Below are 16,828 nucleotides of genomic sequence, written 5' to 3' on the forward strand. Positions count from 1 at the left end.
CTTTGAGGGTTATACCCGTGTGGGAATCCTAGCTTTGCTTTCAGCTGGGTAACCTTGGGCAAGTGGCTTAACCTTTCTGGGCCTTAATTTCCTCGTGCCTAATTCCCAGGGTTTTGTGAGAGTTAAAGAAGCTACTTTAACCCTAATAAATCCCAGGCCCACATGTGGCTCGGTCTCTGCTCAGAGTCTCAACTAAAGAAGCATAGTCCAACGGCCTAAAAGTCATTGGAAAAGATATTCCGATTCGAATTGCATCCCTCATGGAATGTCAAAGGGGATCCCATTCTAAACTGAGAGCAATACACCCCCAATCCCTTTCCTCCATTCTCTGATTTCCCCCAGTGTACAGTGTCAGTGAAGTTCTTCTCAGTACAACCTCCAAGGCCTTTTGCCTCTCTCTTTCTCTACCTCATTCCTCCCCCTCCATACCACTGCCATTTTCTCTAGGTTTTTTTTTTTTTTTTCCTCTACGCACCTTGCCACTGCGGTGTCACAAAAAATCAAATGATACGGAGATGAGCTGATAGATATACAGGCAAGAAGTGGCTGGGGAAGAGGCTATGGCAGATTGCACACTCTGAAAGAACTCTTGCGCATCACACTGGTGAAGTAGTGATATCAGGCACGTGTAGCAGGGGCTTGGCAAAAGCTGGTTGTCTTCCTCCTTATTCAGTTGAGGAACCTAAAGGACGGTGAGGTTTGCCTCAGGTGCCTCTGACCACCTAACCACTGTTAGCAGATGAGCAGTGACTGGAAAACCCTCTCTATTTCCTCCACACCCCAAAAAGCTAATATGAAAAAGACCTGGGAATGGAGACACAGCCTCTGCCTGCAATTTCCCCTCCCTTCCCTGCCGCCTTTATAGACAACTAAGCATGGAACTACCCCTCACCCCCACACCCTTTGTTCCATCTTTTGTGGACTTCATCCCCCCTGCAGGATGTCTTTCAAGTCATGTACTGAGCACCTACTGTGTGCCAGGCTTGCATAAGGAGCTGGAGATTCAGAGACAAGGAAGCCTATCCTCAGTTGCTCACAGACAGATAGAAACAGACTGCAATTTTGCGTGATGGTGCCTATAATAGAGGGAAGCACAGAATACCCTGAGCTCACAGAGGAGTTCTTAATCCATTGAGGGATCAGGGGAGACTTCCTGGAGGAAGTGTCGTCTAACCTGTACGATAATAACTAGTATCGTATATTGAGCATTCACTATGATGACAACCTCCACACTAAGTACTTTGCTAAGCACATTAGCTCATTTAATCTTCACAATACTAATGAGGAGCCTCTCTCATGACAGCTGCACTCTCAAGCTTTCCAGCTGATTTTGTATCCATGTGTCTGAAAATAAAGTTGCTGAAGCCTTAAAAAAAAAAAAAGAAAGAAAGAAAAAGAAATGAGGAAACTGAGGCTCATTGACTTTCCAAAGGCCACCGGGCTAAAAAGTGGCAGAGCTGTGATTCAAACACAGGCCTGTGTGGCTCCAAAGACTGTGCTTTCAGCCACAGGGCACTGGGTACAGGTGTTTTAAGATGCACACTGAACAAGCATGCCGCGTCTGGGAATGGCACTGCTCACATCCCAGGCAGGATAACGTATGAGAGTGTATGGGTGGACCCCGAGATTCAGGCCTCTCCACTCATTCCCGGAGCAGCAGGAAAGAGCCCCCTCTCGATCCAAACCTGGCTGTGTCCCCCGCCCTGAGAGGCAGTGGGGAGTACAGACGCATGGCCCAGTAGCTGCCAGGGCTGCTGCCCACCAGGCTTTGGTCGTTCAGGTGGATAGTTACACCTTAACTTTAAACATTTTTACTTGAGGAAGGGGCACCTTTCTCTAAGTTGCACACAGGTGTCGTGTGGACACGCACGGCCCCACCCACCACCCTGCTGTGGGACCCTCCCCACGACCATTCGGTGTTGGGAGATTGCAGCCACAGAGCAATATAGCTCAGCCAGATGCAGGGACCCAAAGACATTAGTGGGCCCTCAAGGACCTTCCGGTCCAGTATAGAAGCCCAGGATAAAGGCTCTTCTTTCAAGTCACCCCAGGGTCATCAAACTAATTCCCTTTTCTCTCTCTCTCTTTCTCTCTCCTCTGCAGACGGGCAGGATTGAACCCAACTACCCCAAGGTCTGTGGTCACCAGGGCAACGTGCTGGACATCAAGTGGAACCCCTTCATCGACAACATCATTGCCTCGTGCTCGGAGGACACGTCGGTGAGCAGGAGGGGTGCTCCCTGGGGAGGGTGGGTGCATGGGGGCACCTCCCTGCTTCTTCTTGGAGGTCTTCCTCCCTAAATGCCCTCCTTCTCCCTTCTTTGCCCTTCCTCTGTTCTCTTGGTCATCCCTCCAGCTAGCCCCAGGATGGGGAGTTAGGAAGGGGACAGAGGGAGTGAATCCATGGACTATTTGTACCTTTAGCATGTTTTCATTTGGAGGTGTTGACTTTGTAGGTGAGAATCAAAAAAAAGATGAAGTGTGTGATTTGGCACTCATCTGTAGTCTCAAAAGGAGAAGGATAGGAAGAAGAATATGGACAAGGAGGAAGGGGGAAGAGGGAAGAAGTGGATGAGCCATGAGGAAAAGAGGCCCTGTTCTTGCAGGCTGGACAAGTGTACCATCTAGTTTTGTCCTCTGTGAGCCACGGTTTTAGGGGAGGACACTGGGCTGAGAATTGTCATGACTTATCCAAGGACCCAAAATGGCGGCCCAGGATTTGAACACCATGTGTTCCACCACTTAGTGGGGAGAGAGAAGAAATAGGAGAAGGGAAATGAAGAGGAGGGAACAGAGAGGAGATGGAGGGAAAAGGAAGAGGGAACAGGTGAGAAGGATGAGATACAGGGAAGAAAGGTGGCAGAGAGTTTGGAGAGGGGAGTTGAAGAATCCAGGGAGAGTAAAATATGACGCCGCTGTCTGGCCACCCTTTCCCCAGGCTCTGCTGACTTTCATACGTGGAGGTAGAGTCAGGTGTTGGCAGCAGGCTCCGTGTTTCTGGAGAGGGGCCCCATGCCTTTCCTCACTTGCCCTTAAGCAGTGTCAACACCCCAGCATGGAAGCAAGAGGGGGTTTCAGAGCCTCAGCTGAGCTGGTGAGGGGGTGCTGCCCCAGCCCCTGGTGTTCCCGGGTGAAGGAAGATCAGGCCACAGGCATCTCTCTAGTGCCCACTGGCATAGCCCAGGTGCAGGTCGTAGACTCCCAGGATATTGGAACTAGAAGGAACTTTGGAGCTCATGTCTCCTGTCTTTCCAGACCAGCCTGAGAGCTCCTGAGAGTAGAGGCCATGGCCTTTTTGGTTCTGAATCCCAGGCATCCAGCACAGAGCCTAGTACATGGTAAATACATAGTAGGTATTCAATGGAATGGATGGATGGATGGATGGACGGACGGATGGACGGATGGAGAGATGGCTAGATGAGTGACTAGATGAATGGATTTTTGGATGGATGACTACATTGATGGATAGAAGACTGAATGGATGGTTAATGGATAGATAGTTGAATGGAAGGAGGAAGGATGATTGGATGAATAGATGACTGGATGAAGGTGAATGGGTAGATGGGTAGAATGGAAAGATAAATGAATGCATGAGAGAATGAATATAGCCCAACTAATGAATGAGATTCACAGTAAATAGTCTCCATTGGTTAATAAATTAGGGGGTGTTGAGGAGGTCAGCTGGCACAGTACCTAATAAAAGGGAGTGGTGGGGAGGCGCTAAGGGAATGGGCTTGACCCACTCCTGAAGGTCAAAGCCCTGAGTCAACCCAAGAGGATTCCTGAGAGCAGCAGCATCAAGGGCAGGGCCCATGTGAGCAGGGAGGGCAATAACTTGTGATGGGCACGCCCGATCAGGTTTGGCTACTTTCTTCAACAAGACGGAGACAGTGACCAGGGGTCAGAGAACCGACAGGCCAGAGGATGAGCACAGGTGATGGAGCCCAGGACAAGTGAGGAAACCCAGAGGGCAACGAGGACACGGGTCGCTTCCTGGGCTGAGAAGGAGGCAGCTGGAGTTGGTGGGGGCTGGAGAGCTCAGTGGTCAGTATAGGTTAGGACTGGGCTCAGTGGGAGAGAGGGCACTTGGAGGTGCTGTCCATTGTTCTCTCCTGGGTGCAGGGAGTCCAAGGAGTGTCAGCGACCACAGCCCGCTCCGTCCCTGCCTGTGCTGAAGTGTTGAGCCACTGTCACTAGTCATTGAAGAGCAAACACCCCTGAAACTCAGGGCTGCCTTACACTGACTTTTCCAGCCACTCTGGGCTGGACACTCCATACGCCATTAGCCCTCACTGACACCCTGTGCGACAGGCATTGCCACCCCAAGCTGAGGGCTGGGGTCAGGTCACAGAACTAGAGAGGAGAGGAGGCCTGCTGGCCCCAGAGCCCACGCTCTTCCTGATCTATGAAGTCTTGTGATGACACGAATACACAGAGTCCGTGTTGGAAGCCTCAGGCCCCTCCCGGTGTCTCGTATTTCACCGGGGAGCCAGCTGGGAAGGAGAAGGGCAGTGTCCATCTGGGTGTCGGGGGACAGGTTAGGCTGGGCTCTCAGAGTTGCTGGCTGTCCTGGCTCCACCTCAGGTCTGAACTTCCTGAATCAGGGCGAGGGTGGGAGGGGTCACTCGCCCTGATGGCCCTGCTGGGTTCTAGCTCAGCACCTTATTTCACCTGAGTCAGGCGCCACGTCCTCCAGGACCCAAGCTAATAAACCAGACGCCCATGCTGTGTGCTCAAGAAAAGCATAGGGCCCGGCCCTGACCGCACGAGCCAAGCGGCTCTCTTCAGCTTCACACACATTGGACCACAGTGTGCCTGCCTAGGATGCTGGCTTCAGTGACAGCTTGACTGTGGACTCTGCTGGACCTGGAATTGAATCTCAGCTTCACCATTTACTAGCTGGGTGACCAAGGGCATGTTATGTACCCTCTCTGAGCCTCAGTGCTGCTCCTCTTTTTATAGCAATAATACTGGTACGTCCCTGAGGCAGTTGCTATGAGGATGCGAGGTCTGTGCCTAGCACTATGCCTGCTGGTCTCAGGATGCAGAGTGAAGTCGTTGCATCCACAGAAGGTCAAACAGAGCACTATGTGCGCAGGGAGGAGAGAGGAATTACTTTTGGCCGAGGTACAGGCAGGGTAGAGGGGGTTAGAGGGCTGAATAGACCCTGGAGAAGCAGGACTTTGACAGCAGAGAAAATGTTCTAGGAGGCCCAGGAAAAGGACATAGGCAAAGGCCTGGAGGGAGTATGTCTTAGTCCACTTGGGCTGCTATAATGAAGTACCACAGACTGAGTGGCTTTTAAACAACAGAAATGTATTGCTCGTGGTTCTGGAGGCTGGAAGTCTGAGATCAGTGTACACCATGGTCTGGTAAGGGCTCTCTTCTCATTGTGTCCTCATATAGTGGAAGGGGTGGAGCTCTGTGGGGGTGTCTTTTATAAGGTCACTAATCCCATTCATGAGGGCCCCACCCTCATGACCTATTGCCCACCCCCAAAGGCCCCACCTCCTAATACCATCAGCTTTGGGGGTTAGGATTTCAACATATGAATTTGGGGGCAAGACAAACATTCTGACCATAGCAGAGTTCGTATGGTGTGCTTGGGAGACGGGGTCATCTGGTGTGGCTGGGGTCCTGGGGTGGTGACCAGGGAGGGGAGTGGGCAGGAGGGGCGGCTGCAAAGGGAGGTTGGGAGCAGAGAGAGAAGGCTTGGGACACCAGGGTGAGCAGCTGAACTTTGAAGTGAGACTTGTGCTTCTCAAGCCATCTGAACATGAGCCAGGACACCACGTATGCAGTGTGGAGACACTGCACGCTCTGGGGGTCAGGAAAGGGGCTGGGGGGTGGTCACAGGGGCTTTGTGGAGGAAGTGGAGCCCAGGCACGCTGGGCAAATGCTGGAATATGGCTCAGCAGAGAGAAGGGGAGCGCCCAAGAGAAGGGTATGGCTTGGGTACATGTCAGAGTGTAAAGAGAAAGGACACCGGGCTTAGGGGCACAGGGAGAGAGAGGATGGCCCGGAGCCACTGGTCCAGAGAGAAGGGGATGACGTCACAGATCAGCGAGGATCTAAGCTCTTTCTCTGGGTGCCAGTCCAGCTGCCCAGAAGCAGCTGCTCACAAACCCTCGCTTTGCCCCTCAGGTCTCCAGCCCTCGCCAGCCTCAGGGCCAAGGATCTTGGCATTGGAGTCAGCACCCCCTGACACCCCGAGGCTGGAACCATGCCCCTCCTGGAGAAGGGCACACTGAGGGCCCAGGGGAAGCCCCCGCCCAAGGTCACACAGGGAGTCACGTCCCAGACAGGGCTGGAACCCAGGTCTCCTGACTCCCAGCCAGCACCCTGAGCACCTACTCACAGCCCTAGTTTTAAGTGAGGAAACTGAGGCTCAGAGTCTGGAAGGGCTGACAGTTCAGATCCATCCAACACTCAGTGTTTCGATCTCAGCGTGCTCTCTGTGCAAAGCCCTTGTGGAGCACCGAGAGCACGTGGAGCCGGGCCTCCTCACCCAGGTCCTGGGAGGGGGGCTGTAAAGGCAGAGGACCAGCGGCCCCCAAGGTGGGGGGAGGAGGCCAGTCAGCGCTGCCAGGACCACTCTGACTGACCTTCCCGCCTCTGCCAAAGCCCCCTCCACGGGCAGGCCTCCCTCGAGCCTCTGCAGACCACACGGTCAACTTACTGCGCATCAGACATGACACCCAGAACCAAGGTTAAGAGGTCAGTCAGCACACCTACTATGCGCCAGGCACTGTGATACACACCAGGGCTAGGGAGGGAATCAGACTGAAGGGGCCCAGAGAGATGCCGTTCCCAGCACGCCAGGCCCACGTATCCCGGCAGGCCCTGCACACCCACTGCCACCCTTCCCCCGCCCTCTACTTGTCTCACAACATTCAGAGGATACTGAAGGGATCTAGCCAGCCCCCACCCCCTCCCAGCTCCTTTTCCATATCCCCATCCCTTGAAAAATGTCCAGTGATGTCCATCCCCCATGTCCCTCAGGATCACCCTCCCCTCCCCCCAGCCTCCCCTCCCCGACAGCGTGAGGAGGTCCTCAGGAGTCTAAGCCCATCCTTCCAGGGAGCCAACGGAACATACCCAGGCCCTTTCCCAATGGGCTTCCATCCTGAGGGAGAGATGGGGGCTGTAACTCTCCCTGGCATCTGGCAGAATCCAGTTCTTTCCGCTGCTGGGTGATGTCACCTATTGTTGAAGGGCTGTGCTTTTTATAGCTTCTGCTGCAGCTAGGGAGGGCGGCTGGCAGGCGGTAGGGAAGGGCGCTATGGGTTTCCAAGCCTCGTGCTCCCAGCCCTTCTCCAGCAGCCACAGAGAGAGGTTTCTGACATCTCAAGGAGAGGAGAGAGTGATCCCAGAGGGAGGAGGAGGAGGGAGGCAGGCCCCTCTCCCAGGCTCAGCATCTTTCCTTTCCCTTCTATTCCTCTGCTTCTCCATCCAGCAGCTACCCTCACCCCCCAGGTGATGCTCCTCCCCGAAGAACCTGGGGGTGGGCTGGGGCAGGATGAGAACCCTGCTGGAAGCAGCCGGAAGCCACCCACCACCCTGCTCCTACACACACACACACACACACGCACACACGAGGTTGAGAACCAATACCTCTCTGAGGTGAAAGGGAGCAACACACTCCTTTTAGAGATGGAAGGACAGCAGCCCCGAGAGGCCTTACCAAGGCACTTGGCAGCTGCAGAGACACTACCAGTGCGCAGGTGTGGCTCAGTCGTTAGGCAGCCAGGCTCAGGAGGCCATAGGCCTAGGTTCAAATCCTGGCCCTGCCACTTCCCGTGTCTGTGATCTTGAAACAGTCCTGCTATAAAATGGGGACCATATTGGGCTTATCATGAGAACAAAATGAATATAGTGTTTCTTGGCTACTAAGAACTCCATAACCATTAATGTGGGGACCAAAGAGTTTAGATAACCTGCCCCGGTGAGGGCTGGCCAGAGGGTTGGAAGAGAGAGACACAGTGCTCTTTCCACTGTATCTCACTCTTTGCTTCTTGAGGCCCCAAATAGGCCTTCCATCACTGGTTTCCAAAAAAGACTAAGCTGAATGCTAAGCCTCAAAATGTAGGAAAGAAATCCCCACCAGGTCTGCCTTCCCATTCAGAACTAAAGGGGTGATTTGCCATCTATCTAGCTCGCCACCAGCCAGAGCAAGGGCTAGCCTGCTTCCTTACACGTGACTCACTGCTGAATCTACTAATGGTCGGAACGTTTCTGGGCTTCTCAGCTTCTTCCGTTGGTTTGTTCATTGAACAAGTATGTCTTAGGTGCCTATGATATTCCAGGCACTGTTCCTCACCCTAGAGATAGGGCAGTGAATTTAAAGACCCCACCCGTGTATGGAGGAGTTGACCATCAGTGGGAAGCCTTGAAGGTTGTCTGTGACCCAAATGGGGTAAGTTTTAGATTCTTGAGGCCAGGGAGTGGCACCTCCCTTTTGGAACAGATGAGCAGAAAGACAGACCATGCCCTCTCCAGGTTGTCAGGGTCCATCCAGGGAAGAAGGAAGGGATTGGGCAGGGGCAGGGGTTCAGAAGAGAGAAACAGGGCAGTTTGCCTGATTCAAATCCTGAGTTTGAATCCCAGCTCCCCACTTCCTGGCTGTGCAACCTGGGCAAGTTTCCTAACCTCTCTGTGCCTCATTTCCTTACCTGTGTAAGAATAGTCAATGATAATAGTAATAATAATAGGTAGCACATATCCTTTCATGTGTCCAGCCTCACATTTACCATTTCATTTAATCTGCTGGCAGCTACCTCACAAGACTCTCAGCAGTAAATGCTCAGTCGTGCTTCCTTCTGGGCCGTCAGGTGGCCTCTCTCACCTCCCTCTCTTAGGAGTGATTTGTTGCCCATGTTGGGAAACAGTTAAGTGGCCAGAAGATAACATTAAGGTAGACTTTGAGGTTCTACCTCTTGTTTAGGTAAGTGACGGTAAACTCGGTTTCTAGTAGTAAACAGAATAGTTGGCAAGAAATGAGGAGGTGGGAGTTCCAAGACCCTCTGGGCGAGACCCTCATGGTTTCTTTCTTCTCGCTGCAGAAGAGACATGAGAGTTGCTCTGATCTCAGCCCCAGGCGGTGTTTCTGTGGATTTGTTGGATGGAAATCCTAGGACCAATGGCTGTGTAGTGTAGTACAGCTAAATTGGATGCCATCAGAGGGCAGTAACCATATCTTATACTTGCCTGTTCCTCCCCGCACTACTCCAAACGGGGTTGTTTTTGAAGTAAATACTAAGGAGTTGGAATCCATAGCTTCACCCAGCTACTTGGGACCACTGTGAACTCCAGCTCCTTCTCTTAGCTCCTATACATCAGACACAGACAATAAGTAGTTTGTTTGCTATAAATGTGTAACAAGCAATTCCCCTAACCATAGCATTCTTTCCCTTAGAGCAGTGTTGTCAGAGGGGCTGAGTAGGCCCTCACTAGGCCCTGGCCCTAAGTCACTAGCAGCCACAATCCTCAGTGTATCAGAAAGCAGAGAGACCCAGCCAGACACCTTCCTAATCACATAATAATTTTAAAGAGGAAATGTATTTGCATTCCATAAAATGGAGACAGACTTCATACCACATTCATTGACTACACAGGGGGCCACAAAGCACAGATGAAAAATAGAAATCACATCTAGAATCTGACCTATCTAAGACTCGTATATAATCCTTAATGTAATATTAAGCAAGCATTGTTAAGTATTACTAAGAGTGCTTAGTAATCTACTTCGTAGGGTATATATTTAGTCTTCATAACAGCTATAACGTAGGTGTAATTATTCTTACAGTTGGGAAGACTGACGTTCAGAGAGGCTAATAAGTTGGCTGAAGTCTCACAGCCGATAAGGTCAGAGCCTGGATGCGAACGGAGCTTGTAAGGCCACAAAGCTCTCACTCTCTTGGCCCAGCTGCTCCCTCACGCATGCACAGGGACACTTGGTTTTGCAGCTTTATAAACTGTCCCTTTCAGCCGCCATGGCTTAGCCTTGTCTGCACGTGTCTGCTGTCAACCCCACAAGACTGTGAGCTACTTGAGACCAAGGACTGGCCCCCGGCGGCCAACACTGTGACCGGGGCGGGGGAGGGGGGTAGGCATATTTCGTTGGATTGATTGGAACTGAATTTAACTAAACGGGGCTCTGACCCAGGGACCTATGAAAGGGACAGTCCCAGGCACAGCTGGCTTGCTGGAGAAAGCGCTTTTGCCACTTCTCCCCTCCCCTTCCTTCCAGAAATCCCGTTTGGCAGACTCTGTTTGGTTTCCTGTTGAATTGAAGTAACCTCTCTGAGAGCAACCTCTGAACAGATCTATAGCGCTCCTCCCACACCCATCCACTCTTTGTTCCCGGCAAATCCCTTGAATATTTAGGGACTGGAATTCCTTTTCCAGCTACTTAGGCCCACTGTGAACTGCAGCTCCTCCTCTGAGCTCCTGTCGTGCGTGCTGCCGACCGTTAGCTGTAGTGGTGGATCAAACGGAGCTAGTCTCTTCCCCCCCCCGGTGATAACATTCAATGATGTCAAAAGCAGAGAAGTTTGGAAGATTAATACTGTCTCAGTGTGCAGAAGAGAAAACTGGGGCCCAGGGAGAGAAGTGGCTGGAATCAAATGGAGTTATGAGGCAAGACGCCTCTCTCCTTCTCTGTGGGACATTTTCCATTTGAGACCCAACTCTAGCAGTTATTGGTGAAAACAGCTCTAGGCTTCCCCCCTGCAGCCCTTCATTCCTCTGGACTTGGCGCCAGTCCGGGGGCTGAGCCTGGTCACAGACAGTGCCTGCCCTCTCCATCCGCTTGGCTTAGCCCCTCGGTTCCTAGGCAGAGCTGTCACGCCAACAAATCAGCTCCTATGGCTAGAAAGCCTCAGACTCACAGGGACCCTGAAGCTCAGCTTAGCTCAACCCACACACCTCTAAAAGGTACGTACCTCTCAATTCATCATCCGGATGAGGATACTGAACCTCAGAGAGCTTAACTGGCTTGTCCAAGGTCATCCAGCTGGTCAATGGGCTTAGAGCCTGAGTGGACCCGCCCTTCACAGCTTCCCCCGTGTCCCTCTACCTTACCCTGCACGTGATGCCATCCAGGGATGCCTCCATTAGCTGGCTCCTCGGGAATTAGGCTGTTCTGGAAAAAGGCTTCCTTCTGAGCCTCAGCTCGAGCAGGATTCCTTGGGACGTCGATAACCAGGGATGACACACATGGCCTCTGGCCTCCTCTGCCACCCACCAGCCTGCCCCACACCAGCCGGGCTGACCCTCCTGCGGCTTCTCTGCCCACTGTGCCTGAACCCACACACGGGGTCATTTTTCTGTCTCATCCTTCCCCACATTCCCAGCCTGTCTTTTCAAATGTGGGTCACATCCCCTCTTCTAATAACACTGTGCCTCCTGACCCTCCCACCCCGCCACCCCCAAGACTGGATTCAGGGCCCCCAGCTCTGTGCTCCTGTAGGTTCTCTGCCATGTGCGCTCAGGAGCAGGCTATGGGGCAAGCTCAGCGCCCCTCCCATTGCCTCGTTATCCCACGGCCTGGCTCATAAGAGGTGTGAGTGGAATGAATGAGACTCAACTTTCGGTTTCAAAGATTTTCTCAAAGGCCAGATTTTCTCCCCTTCCTAATCAACACTTATACACTGAATGACATGGGTTCGCGTGTGTATGTACTTGTCTGGCCATAGACAAGATCCTTTGCCCCCAAATGCCTCCACGCTGGCCTGCCTTTCTGCTCCTTCAAGTTTCCTCCCCTTGACCCTGAAAGCATCTCAAGCTTCCTGCTCAAGTGTAAACAAGGGTAGCCTATCAACAAGGAAAAAGATGCCTGGTATTTCTAAGAATCAAAGACATGCAAATCCAAACAACAGGGAGATGGCATTTTTGATCTGATGGGCAGAAACCTGTTTTCGAAGGTATAGTTTTAGAGACATGGGTAAAGAAACACTCTCAGAATCTGCTGGTAAACACTGGGACAGCTTTTTTTTTTTTAATTAAATTAATTTTTTTATTTTTGGCTGCGTTGGGTCTTCATTGCTGCGTGCAGGCTTTCTCTAGTTGCAGTGAGCAGGCCTCTCATTGCGCGGTGGCTTCTCTTGTTGCAGAGCACAGGCTCTAGGCGCTCTAGATGCATGGGCTCAGTAGTTGTGTGCACGGGCTTAGTTGCTCCGTGGCATGTGGGATCTTCCCGGACCAGGGCTCGAACCCATGTCCCCTGCATTGGCAAGGGGATTCTTAACCACTGCACCACCAGAGAAGTCCTTGGGACAGCTTTTGAGGACAATTTTACAGTAACTAAAAAAGTGAAACACTTCTGGGCATGTGTCCTACAGGAATACTCACAGCCATGCACAAACCTGTATGACAGGCCTGATCATCATAGAATGAATTGTAACAATGAAAAAAATGGGCAGAGCCCAGGTGTCCATTAACAGAAGTTGATTAAATCCATCACGGCATGGCCACATAACAGCTGTCCCTCTGGCCACTTAAAAAGATAAGGTAGAGCCATGTGTAGTGGTGTGGAAAAATGCCCACTAGCACTTGTTACATGAGAAAAGCAAGTTGCAGAAGTACATGTGTCATAGCATACCTTTGGGTAAAAAAGAAAGAAATACGGAGGATGGGGGAGGTATTGTATGTATGAAGCGTGTGTGTGTGTGTGTGTGTGTAACACAAGCATTAGTCTCTGCTCTTCAAGGGTCACCTTCCTCTGGAACATTTGGGGACAAGAAGAATGAGTGTCTTATTGGTGACTACTGAGTCATCCACCTTGGTCCCCACTCCACCCTCCCTGCCATTTCCGGACGAGACCTCATCTCAGAAGGCGCTTGCACAGGGCTGTCGGGGAAAGACCGTAGGGCATGCTGGGCCCCCTTTCCATCACCTCCCTCCCCCAGGCTCCTGCCACCATGCAGGCTTATGTGAGTGTTGGGCTTTCCCGGAGAGCTGGAGCAACCACAGGAGATGATTCAATGACGACAGGAAAACCTCAGACTGTCCCCTAATTATAAACTTGTTCTCAAGTATGTTTTTGAAACTGAGAATGGTACTCCAGGGGTGACCCCTAATCCTTGACTGGACCTGGAGGCTCCCATGGTCTACATGTGCCGAGCTGGGTCTTCGGGGGAACACAACATGTGGGAAATACTCATTTCTACAGTCTCAGGGTAAAGCACCAAGAAGGGAAACCCACAAGGGAATTCCCTTAGAGGTACCCCCGGTTCCCAGCCTTGCTGCCCTGTCTTCGGGACTGCCTTTGGCTTTCTTTAACATGTTTTTCCTCTTTATTCATAGCCTTCAGAATTATCGTCAAGTGGCTAAGAGTCCATATTGCTGTGACATAGTAAATTGTTGCCCTAATGTCGGTCACTTGGAGTATTTCTGGATTTTCTGTATTGCAATGAACATCTTCGTGCGTGGAGATTTGGGCTTATTTTGAATGTTAAGAGTGAAATTACTAGATCAAGGAATATAATACAAATGTCTCTGTGGTTCCTACTAAAGATTGCCGAATTGCTTCCAAAACAGAGTTACTCTGATTTGTAATACCACCAACACCAACCGAATCTATAAGTTCCCGTATAATCTTGTCCATACTGTTTTGTTTTGTTTTTTCTTTCAGTTGGCTATTTTAGAAGATTATAAATGGTATCTCAAAGCTTGTCTTCCCTGTTTTTCTCCTTACTGGCAAGGGTGGAGTTCAGATTTTCAAAACGTTTGTGTTAAAGGTGTCCTAAGCTATAGTCACATGTGCTTTTTCTTCTCCACCCAGTTAGATCATAATAAACAGCATTAATGATGATGATAACAATTATAACAAGAACTATAATTCCATAGGTCTTTAGAGCACTTCATAGTTTACAAACTCTTACAACCACTATCTTATTTTATTCTGCCAGTAGGCCAGGCAAGGCAAAGACTCCCCCCGCCCCGCTCCATTTATAGATGAAACAGTTGAAACTTGCAGGGTATGCTTGGCTTGAGAAACAGAAGCCTACCAGCGTTGATGTAAATAATCAGGGGGTTATTCAAAGATCGCAGAGAAATTGCTCAGTTTCTCTCTCTCCAGGGCCGCGTGATTGCTTCTCTCCATGAGTTGCACCCTCCTCTCTCTTCTTTGCTTCTTTATCAGCATCCATAAGACTGATGATAGCTGCATCCAGGCTCTGCATCCTTTCGGCTCAGGCTCCAGCATCTCATCGGTCTCTGCCCCTCGGTTCATCATCTTTCAGGAGAGACTCTGGGCCTCCCAGTCTCCCAGATGGGTTTCCCTCTGCTCAGGTGTCCATCCCGGGTGGGGAACAGAGTGAGGGACAGGCCATGTGGTACAAACAGAGGCGCTGGGACTGAAGGCACTATTACAAGGGTGTGGAAGGGAAGCAGGGATAGGCTTTGAATACAGCACTTGCTAAAAGCTGCTCCCTGTGTGATCCTCTGGGCCTGGCTAGACAATAACAATCACGATATCCAGTAAGAACAGTCGCCAAGGCCTGCAGAGGCTTCTTGGAGAAAACCCTCCCAAAGGCACAGAGGAGACGGTCTCTTTTCTCTCTAGCCACACCCTGCAACCTCCCCCTCAGGCCTCAGTCGGGCTCTGCCCACCACCCCGGCCAGGAGATACCTTACTAGGCAGATCTCCGAAAGCCTGGTGTCTGAGGAAGAGGGCAGCAGGGGCTTCTCCTGGCCCTGCCCAGCCAGCCCAGGCCCTCCTTCCCCTCTGCAGGTGCGGATCTGGGAGATCCCCGAGGGCGGGCTGAAGCGGAACATGACGGAGGCTCTTCTGGAGCTGCATGGGCACAGCCGGCGCGTGGGGCTGGTCGAGTGGCACCCTACCACCAACAACATCCTGTTCAGTGCTGGCTACGACTACAAGGTGGGCAGCCAGTGGGCACTGTGGCCAGAGCCGACTCGGCGGGGAAGTGGAGGGAGAGAGAAAGGCACTTTGGGGGGCCTGTAGGGAGCACTGTTACTTTCCCGAGCCTGTTAACCAGTATTGTCACATCCATTCATTCGCTCGTTCAACAACACAACTGAGCATCTTCTGTGCGCCCGTCATTCCTGGGGTTCACAGAGGCTGGAGGCACTGGTACATTGGAGAAGAATGCCCCCTCCGTGCCCACACTCTCTGCCTGGCCACTTCTTAACCAACAAGTGGCTGCTGCCCTCCTAGTAGGAAAAAGAAGCATCCAAAGCTGCTGGTGGGGAGAATGGAGCCCCAGCCCTACCCCCAGGCATGCCCTCAAGAGAGGTGTGCCGGCCAGTGGAACCTGGCCAGGAACACTCACCCTTCTTGCTAGAAGCAGAAACCGAGCCCAGGCTGGGGCTGGGATCTGCCCAAGGATAGTTGTGGATTTGTGTGACAGGGACACATCAGCCTTTGATATAGAACCCACCGACACCATCCCTCATCCCAGCACATCCAGCCCCGCATGGGGCATCTCTCTCAGGGCCATCGGGTGCAGACTGGGGACAGCCACCCCGTGCCAGCAGCAGCAGGGCTGAGCCCACCTCCTGTGTATCCGCCCTCCCAGGTCCTCATCTGGAACCTGGACGTGGGCGAACCGGTGAAGATGATAGACTGCCACTCGGACGTGATCCTCTGCATGTCCTTCAACACTGACGGCAGCCTGCTTACCACCACGTGCAAGGACAAGAAACTGCGTGTGATCGAGCCCCGCTCCGGCCGCGTTCTGCAGGTGAAGCCCTGCATCTTTCTCGAGGGGAAGGAAAGGTATTGGGACCCAGGGCTCTGCTTTCAGCCGGCCCTGGAGGGAAAGACTGTGCCAGCTCCCCTCTCCTGAGCACCTGGCCTGCACCTCTGGGGACCACCCCATCTGTTCTGGGCTCTTCTCTGCTCATAGGAGCCCTGCCTTGTTCTGGAAGCGGAGGGACCTCAGTAGCCTTCCCACAGACTCCACCCCTCTCCCCAGATGGGATTCTTCTGCCTGTTCTGGGGGCCAAACTGGTAACCCCCTTCAGCGCATGAATCCCTGGGTGTTGACCATCATAGGCACAGGAGGAGGGGACTTTGGACTCACTGCCCAGCCACCTGCATGGGACGAGCCTGGAGAAAGCGGCTGAGGGTGTCAGTCCCAGGGACAGCTCCAAGAGGGGAGGTGGATGGTGAACTTAGCTCCAGTTTTGGTCTTTGACTCTGGGTCTTAACTCTGAGGAAGGGATTAGATGTCATTTGGGAGTAAGAAATTTACATTTCTTGAGCACCTACTGCGTGCCAGTCATGGAGCTAGATGGGATGGAAAATTTGGATGAAATCTGACGTTTACCTCCTAACACAAGAAAGATTGGTGCGTGATCTGGTTGTGTTTATCTTGGAAAAAGCCAATATTTCAGGACCAGAATGTCATCTACTACTACAAACAATAATCACCATAGTTATTAGTGTCGTTAGTATTAGCCACCATTTACTCAGAGCTCATTGTGTGGCAGGCACTGTGCCAGGGGCTCCCCATCGTCCCTTCATTTAATCCTCTGAGGTGGGTACTGTTACTCTCCCCATTTCCCACATGGCAACGCTGCCCCTTGGAGAGGGGCTGACCTGATTCTCACAGTTACAGGAGGAGCTAGAATTCAAACCCGGACAGTTGGACCCCAGAGCCCATGCCAAGCAGAAAAGATGTAAGAGAGCAGAGACCCCAACCTCCTTCTCACAGATGTGGACACATGCCCGGAGAGGGTGAGGGACTCCTCCAGGGTTACACTTTTTCGGCAGAACTTGGAACTAAAATCCAGAGTGAGTGATGCCAGCCTGGGTCTCTGCACTGCCCCACCAGCCTCTGGGTCCTGCCTCACGCTGACT

General features: G+C 52.0%; 1 protein-coding gene across 1 annotated transcript in view; it reads left to right on the forward strand.

Moving 5' to 3' along the window:
- CORO2B (coronin 2B) overlaps positions 1-16,828 on the forward strand; it is a gene marked incomplete at both ends in the record, with an annotated part of 68,926 nt that overhangs the window by 41,793 nt on the left and 10,305 nt on the right. Inside the window, 3 exons of the mRNA XM_082833460.1 lie at positions 2,104-2,220; positions 14,735-14,884; positions 15,543-15,707. Coding sequence (XP_082689586.1) covers positions 2,104-2,220; positions 14,735-14,884; positions 15,543-15,707 — 432 coding nt within the window. The remainder of the gene's footprint in view (positions 1-2,103; positions 2,221-14,734; positions 14,885-15,542; positions 15,708-16,828) is intronic.

Source organism: Leucopleurus acutus, assembly GCF_964270905.1.
Source record: "Leucopleurus acutus genome assembly, chromosome: 1".
In the NCBI taxonomy this organism is placed as follows: Eukaryota; Metazoa; Chordata; class Mammalia; order Artiodactyla; family Delphinidae; genus Leucopleurus; species Leucopleurus acutus.